At 58.6% G+C, this 7,867-nt stretch overlaps 1 protein-coding gene across 1 annotated transcript; it reads right to left on the bottom strand.

Moving 5' to 3' along the window:
- ANKRD63 (ankyrin repeat domain 63) lies at positions 1 to 4,848 on the bottom strand. The gene has a single exon (XM_081048909.1). It carries the CDS (start codon positions 4,136 to 4,138, stop codon positions 2,990 to 2,992), a length of 1,149 nt encoding a protein of 382 aa, XP_080905035.1. The 5' UTR covers positions 4,139 to 4,848; the 3' UTR covers positions 1 to 2,989.
- Positions 4,849 to 7,867: the final 3,019 nt, after the last annotated feature.

Below are 7,867 nucleotides of genomic sequence, written 5' to 3' on the forward strand. Positions count from 1 at the left end.
CCACACAGGGTCATTCCAAAAGCATATGCGTATGTCATTCAGCCTCACACAGGCCAGTGCTGAGTTGGCACTGAGCTCCAGTGGCATGGGTGACTCCACAGCGACGAAAGCAACAAGAGTTGGAAAAGCATGTTTAGAAAAGTCTCTTCTAAAGTGGAGAGAGCGAGAGATGACCCCAACCCCAACGCCTTGGGGTTGACAATGAGAGGAAGTTCAGGAGAGCGAAATGTGGTGAAACGTTTAAATTCTGCACAGAGCTGGGCCTGGTAAGAAATCTGCAAGAACAGCAAGTCAGTCAAACACACAAGTTCAGACAGAAACAATCTGCTGTGGGTTTTTTTAGAAACATCACTTTCAACCACTGAGCCTTTGGCAGCTCCATGGAGAGGAGCACTCGTGGTTGTTTACCCAATAAAGAGAGCCCAATGTGACATTCACCCAGAAAGCCCTACATCACAACACTTGAAAGATGACAGCACCTTCAGCACAATGTGCAACCCAGACCTCATGGTGTTCTGAAAAAGCCAAAATACTTGTATTCTTACACCATTAAAAACTTCATGAAAATTAAACACAGTTGGAAAGGGAGTGAGCAAGCAAGGATCAGAAAAAAGGAGTTTGCACTTGAGGTATCCAATTACCCCCATCCCACCCCAGATACTCTCCCTCTGCTTTTCAGGCCCTTCTGTATCCTTCACCCACCACCCAGACAGTGGGACTAAGGGGAGGCAGAAGTCTGAGGAGCAAGGAGTGGGGGAAGGGCAAAACACCCCCAGAAACGAAAGCAAAACTCATCAGAAGAAAACTGTGTAATGAGTAGGTCCCAAGGTTCAGAAATCATAAGGAAGGGGTTGGAAGCTCTAATTTTTCAGAAGACAGCAGGACCTCTCAGGACATAGGAGCCTTAGCTTGGAAGATCTTGGGGTCCTTAGCGAAGGGTCTGGGCTCCTGCTACCCCAAATGTGAATTTTTTATTCATTGTCCCTCCTTTCACTGCTATGAAATGACTTCAAGTATCAGGATTTAATATACTACAAGAGTTAGAGGATTCCATTGGTAAATGCACACGGAGGGAGAAGTACACAGCGGTGATCCCAAATAAAACCGTAAGTGGGAACTCCCAGCCAGGGCGCAGCGAGGAAGAGCGCAGTGCTGCCACCAGGGGGCACCAGAGATCGCGTCCAGTGTGGGGGCCCTAACGGCCTCGCGGGCCCGGAGCGGTGGAAGGATTGGGGAGGTGTCTGACACCTACACCAGGCCCGCTCCTCATCACCCACCCCTCACCCCCAGGCCCAATTTCTCAGCACAGGTCATTCTCTCTCTAGGCAGTTCCCGTAGAGTTACTGGTGAGAAACCTTCCGTTCTGCAAAGATGAATAGCTCGACGTCTTGAAAAGACCACAACGCAGGTGGGTGAGTTGGGTGCACGCTCAGCCTTCGGGATTCACAGCAACAGCCCCCACGCTCTGCAACCACGCAGGCTGGCCGCTCAGATACATGTGCTGGCGCTTCCGAAATGTCCTAGGGTACGCAATTCATCAGACCGCTAGTTCCCCCACGTTAGGCCGGCACAAAGAAGGAGGCGGGGAGGGAGGGAACGAAGGACCAGGCGGGGAAAGGGCCGTTAACTACCTCTCCGCGGTTGCCTCTGACTCACTAATCTGCCCAGTAATGACGCTGGGCGGGGCCTGCGTCCCACGTGTCAGGCAGAGGCAGGGGTCCTTGGTCCCGACCTCTAGCATCCATCATCCGCCCGACCCTCTGTTAACCGCCCAGCAAGAAGCTAGAGCCGTTTAACAGCCCTCTCCCAGCTCTCGCCAGAGTTTGATGTAATTTAAACCCGGACCTGCTGCTCGTGTGGGCTTCCGACTCCCGCGCGCCGCGGTTTAACGTGGCAAACACTTCAGTCAATTATCCCCCTCGCGGAGCTTCTATTTAAAGAGACATTGTCAAGTTCTTAAGCCTCGGATCAGACCTGCTGCTTTCTGCTTCATATACAAAGGCTCAAAAGACGAGTTCTTTGAGGATTGGAAGAAGTACAATTAAGCAAAGGCTTCGCAACCGTTCCACCCTGCAGGAGCACCCACGTGCGGGATGGGGGAGCTGGGAGGCGATGGGGGTGGGGAAACACTAACTCCTTTCCATTTCAGTGAGAGGAAGTAAGGCTGGGCCAGGAGGGGTGAGACCTCAAAGATGGTACTCAAATGCAACCCGTGGATTGGCTGGGTAGGGGTAGGTGTGGGCCAATAACGCCACATTGTCAATTAAGTTGAATCTTGGGTGGGCCTGGGTAAGCTGTAATTACCCAGAAGCTGGTTCAAGGGACAACTGGTGTTCAACACCGGGGGCTCTCCCATGTCCAAAATATGCTTTCATTGTCTTGAGGCAGGAGTTTCTCCCCAGGAAAAACTTAACCTTCACATTCCTTCCTAATCAGCCCTCCTGTCCAGAAAGGCTCTAAGGCAGGTCTCAGTCCCCTTCTCCAACCCTTAAGGGGAAGGGAGACTTAGGTCGAGTGTGCCTTTATTGTCAGCGTCACTGGGAGGGAAGGGGGGATAGGCCCTTGTTCTGCAAGTCCGCTCTTCTGCCCACTTGACTGCCAGGGTGTGGAGAAACCCAGAAACGGGAATGGGACCGGCAGGAGCCAGCCAGACTCAGGACCGAGCCTTAGGCAGAGGAAAGGAGGTCCATCTTCCTGGCTGGAAGCCCATAGAACCATTTCTTCTACTCCTCCCCTTTCCAGGACAGGAAAGGCAGGCTGTAGGGAAGGTGAGAGACTTAGGCAGAAAATACCAAAAATACCAACAAGCACAAAAAATAAATAACAGGAGTCCCTTTCAGAGAGAGGGCAACTCGCCTTGGCAGTGGGGACAGGTTCTAGGCTCATGGAGGGTAGGAAACTGCCAGGGAAATAAGGGACCTGAAAGAAAGAAATCCCAGTGGAGCAAAGACAGAAAGGTGCAGGGAACGGGGCTCATCCTCCACGCTATTTACCGCTGAGCGTGCAGCAACACGGCCTCCGTGCCTGACTGCCAAGGCCGGGGCCCCGGCACCGAGTGGGCCAGACCGTTGTCGTCTAACTCCGGGCCGCTCTCCGGGCCTGGTGCCTCCCCAACTAGGCTGGGGATGTCTGGAGCTGTGGAGCGTCGTCGCAAACCCAAGCGGCCAGAGCCGGGGCCGCCCTCGGGGTGGGGGCTAAGGCCAACCGGGGCTTGCACTGAGGTTGGGGGCGTTCCCTCCAGCACCTCATGCGAACGCCACCTCCCGGTCCCCGAGGACTGGGGCGAGTGTGGTCGGGCCATCAGGGCCCCCGCCCGCAGTCGAGCCGCCTCCTCTTCTGTCACTGCACCCAGAGCCAGACTCATGCTCCGGCCTAACTCGGGCCGCTCGTTGCCCTGCGCCCGGTGCCGGCCCGAGCTCTTGGCCCCTGAGCCAGCCTCGCCGCCGTGACCATGGCCGCCGGCCGCTCGCGCAAAACGCGCTAGGAGAGGCCGAGGTAGGCGGCGGGGGCTGGGTCGTCGGCGCTCGGGGCTGGGCGCGGGAGCCGGATGGCCAGGGGGGCTGTCGGAGTTGGAGCCCCGGGCCGCGGCGGCGGCGGCCGCGCGGCCCCAGGGCCCGGTGAGGGCCTGCACGCAGGTTCCGTGGCCGCGGGCGGCGGCCAGCTGCAGAGCTGTGAGGCCCGCACGGTTGGTGCGGTCGAGGCGCAAACCGAGGCGGCGGAAAGAGCGCACCAGAAACTCGAGCACCGCCCCATGGCCGCACGCCGCGGCCCACATCACCGGACTGTTGCCTGCCGAGTCGGCCGCCTCGGGGTCGCCGCTGAACTGCACCAGCAGCTGCACGGCGTCCAGGTGGCCGCGCTCGCACGCTAGGCTGAGCGCCGTGCGGCCGCGCTCGTCCCGCAGGTTTACGGCCGCACCCTGCTCCAGGAGTAGTCGCACGAAGCGCGCCCGCAGCGCGGGGTCTGGCAGCCCCACGGCCACCATGAGAGGCGTGCGGCCCTGCTCCGCGCGGCAGTCGATGATGCTGCGGTCCAGCGCGTCCAGCACGAAGCGGGCCAGGTGCACTTTGCCCGCCTGCATGGCCTCCAGGAAGGTGCGCGTACCCGCTCGGGGGCACAGGTCCTTGGGCTTGAGCATGGCCCCTGCGGCCGCGCTCAGGCGGCCAGGCAGCTCCGCACGGGGGCGCCCCTGTTCCGGTGCCCCGCCGGGCGCTGGCCCTCGCGGGTACTCTGGTGTGGCTCCCTCTGCGCGTGGGAAGCTGCGACCGAGGGTCCTGAGCTTCCCACTCTTGTCCCCCCGCGGCTCCCGCTGCCCCGCCGCTCCTGGGCCGCACGCCTGGTGAGTCTCCGCTCCTTCCCGGGGCTTCCCGCCCGCCTGGAGGTGTCGGTTGCTGGCTACTCCGCGCTCTGGCCGGCCACAAGGCGACGGGAGCCGAAACTCGGCCCCCTCCTGACTCTCCCGCTGCTTTCCGGGTGTCCGGCGCCCCTCAGTCACTCGTGGCCTGGAGCCGCGCCACTCACCCGCACCCGGGGCAGCCCCCGCTCCCCTGCTGAGACGGTGGCGCCCGGCGCCGCGGCTCCTCGAGCTGCCGGCGCCGCTCCTCCGCCTCCTCCCCTCTTGCGGGGGCCGGGCCACACTAGGGCGCTTGCTCCTTACTTGGGGGGCTCAGCGGCTCCGGAGCAGCTGCGCGCCTGGTTACCTGGCTTTATAGCCTCGGGGGTCTCCATGGCAATGGCTGTCCTGGAAGCAGGCTGAGCTGTCAAGGCAGAAACTGCCCGGGCGGGGGACACCTACCCGGACCCCCACTCCTTCGTGGGCCCCGATGTCGGAGATCGGCTCCTCCTCCGCGCTCTCCTGGGGCTGAGGCGGCGGTTGCTGGGCGGGAGCTGCTTGCTGTGGGCCACATGCACCCGACAGGGCCAATCCCAAAGTCACAGTCTTCTCTCCCCGCCCTCCGCCCCCACCGGAGTCGGTGCCCTAGGCTCCTCAGAAACTGGCGGGACCTCAGGTCCGTCGGGGGAGACCGAGGGCTGCCCTCAGCGGTCCGGGTGGAAGGAAACTGGACCCCATGAGAGCAGAACTGGACCACCATAAACGACCTAAGGGTGGCGGGGGTACCTGCGCTGTGCTCGGGGTCGGGGCGCTCAATCTGGCTGGGAACTGCTACTCGAAATGTCGCGAACCAGGCACTCACACACAATTGTGCCTCCCGCACAGGCTCACCGGAGCGGGGGTGGGGGGAAGAGTGCGCTCTCCAATCTCAGACGTCTCCAACCCCGACAACTGTCCCGCCTGCTAGCTCCGCAAGACTGAGAAGCAGGCTGAGGGGGGGGCCAGAGTGGGGCGCCTTAGGATCCCGGAGTGCTCAGCTGTGTTAGCAAATCCCCGGCTCCGCAGGCCTCCGGTGAGGGGGAGTCAGGGCGCCTCGGAGCCGAACGGAGGTGGGAGGATGTGTAGGGTTGGAATGGATATTTTGTAAAGTAAGAAGTGAATCAGGTATCAACTACAGAATTTACTGAGATTTTTCGTGAGCCAGGTATTGTGTTCCCAGCTGTGGGAAATACAGAAGCAGAAGCGCAGTTCTGGATAGAAAAGACCTCTCTTCTCAAGCAGGGGACTAAAGGCCGGGACGTGAAAAATGGAGGCTATCACCTGAGAGCTGAATCCATCTGTTAAATACAAACCGAGTCGGTCCTTAGAGGGAAAGGTGGAGTTGTGGGGAGGAGAGGGCTCTGGGGTCTTCTAAGAACAGGGCTTCTGAGGTGGTCTTCAAGGATGTGAGAGATGGGATCTGGCTGCTAAGAAACAAGGAAGACATTGCAGATGGGGTTACTGCTGCAAGGGCATGGAGTCAGGAAAAGCACCTTGAAGGGACAGAGTTGAGGACTACTTTAAGGGGTCCCTTTCTATGAAAGACGGGAAATTAAGGGAAGAATAAAAGTGACCTCACTGACAAGAAGCATTGTAGCAGGAGGTGCAGATGGGGGGGGAGGGATGTATGGTATGGAGAGGATTTACATCTCGGAGGAAGACCATGTGTGAGTGGTAAAGTGGGCACATGGCCCTGCTACCTGACCTTCTTCCAGCTCCCAGACTGCAGAGATGTCTGCCTGGCATGGGACCCAGCCATAGAGCAGGCGCACATTGTGAAGCCCCTCTTTTTTCTTTTTGCATTTTTTAATCCCCCTGGGGGAATTTTCTCTCATGGTGTCATAGAAAGGGCACAGTATTTTATGTCAGAGTTAAGTCCCAGCTTGAAGCCATTTACTATGTAGCACTGTGGCTTCAGTCCTGCATATTCCCACCTGCAAAATGACACTGATTCACATACTACTACCCTGCCTGCTTCATGCAAGATCACTCTGGAGAGTGTCAGGGCTGCAGTTATTCAGCCCCCAGACCTGAGGACCCCTCCTGGGGGTCACCCAGGGGTGGGTATACACTCCAACCCCTGTAAGAATGCAGGAATGTTCTCCCTCTTTACTCAGGTAGTGGAAGAAAGGCTCTTCTTCCCTTCATGACTCAATTTCCCTTTTCTCCAGCATGAGAGAAATTGCTCCTTCCTTTCATTCTGTTTTCAGGGTCAGGGATGAGGGCACCCCCAGAATCTGTGTGTGGCAGGCTATCCTACAGCCAGGCAGTGAGCCCCCTACACACACACACACACACACACACACACACACACACACACACGGAGGAGAAAAACAACAAGAACATGGTCTGGGCACCTCATTGGTTGTAAAAAGTTTTGCCTCCTCCCTGCTGAGCCTCCCTAAGACAACACTGCCTCGTTTATGTCCCTGTTCCCGGTGGAGGATGGATACAGTTCCAGGGAAGAGATGCTGGGGCAGGTCTCCTTCAGAGAGCCCCCTGCTAGGTGCTCTTTGGGAAAAGTAGCTGGCTCCATTTGCCCCAGCTGGCCTCGCCAATCCAGCCAGGCCTGTGGTGGAAGGGTGGGGTGGGGAGGGGTGCCAGGTCTCAGGCCCCGGAGTTTTTGCTCTGACTTCCCTGTGGGCTCAGTATGTTCTGAACAGAAAAGAAATAGCAAAGCTGAAAAAAAGCTGAGACTTTGCTGCAGAGCAGAGGTACCAACAGCCGGAATTAGAAGCTGTCGCTTGGGAGCTGAAGGCTGACAGGAGAGAGAGGCAAGCAGGGGGCAAGCAGACTCCACTTTCCCCTCCCACCTGCTGAGCCTCTCCCCATGCAGGCCTCAGGCTGGCAAAAGGGCTTCCTCCCAGAGGCTGCTCAGGTCTGCAGTCTGTCGCTCTGTCTGCAGTGCCCCCACCCCATAGGCCCCCTTCTTTCCTCCTTAAGTGTCACCAACCCCCTCACCCTGTCACGTTGCACCAGCTCAGCAGGGTTGGGCCTGGTGGCACATGGCTGGGGAGATCCAGAGAGCTTGGGGTGGGGGGTGCAGTAGAGAGGTGCAGGGGATGGGGTGAGTCAGCAGGGGACTCTGGCATCTGAATCAGCAGTGGGATTGGAAAGGGGGTAGGGACCCTTCCCTTTATGCAAAGATAAAACTGAGGCATGACCGGTGGACAGGGAACCCCAGCCCTACAGATACGCAGCAGGAATGGGACTCCCACGCTAGTGTCCTTCACCTGCCCAGTGCCCTAAGGGAAGGCAACGCTTCCTCTGCACATCCCCTGAAGCCAGGCATTAATTCATCTCCAGGGCCCAGAGACTGTGGCATTTTCCCAGGGGCACCCGCCCTTTTCTCAAAGGACAGAAAGCAGGGAGGTGGGCAGCTGGGCCTGGCCTCATGGGAAGTCCCAAACCTGCAATTCAGAGGCCTCTCTAGGAGGCAGGATTGCATCTGCTTCCCCATTCCTGGGCTTCCCAGCTCCATGCTAGGGTCCCAGA

Source organism: Rhinolophus hipposideros (genome assembly GCF_964194185.1).
Source record: "Rhinolophus hipposideros genome assembly, chromosome: 5".
Classification (NCBI taxonomy): domain Eukaryota; kingdom Metazoa; phylum Chordata; class Mammalia; order Chiroptera; family Rhinolophidae; genus Rhinolophus; species Rhinolophus hipposideros.

Coding starts and splice junctions, on each gene's coding strand:
- ANKRD63 (XM_081048909.1), bottom strand. CDS start 4,138: ATGCTCAAGCCCAAGGACCTGTGCCCCCGAGCGGGTACGCGCACCTTC.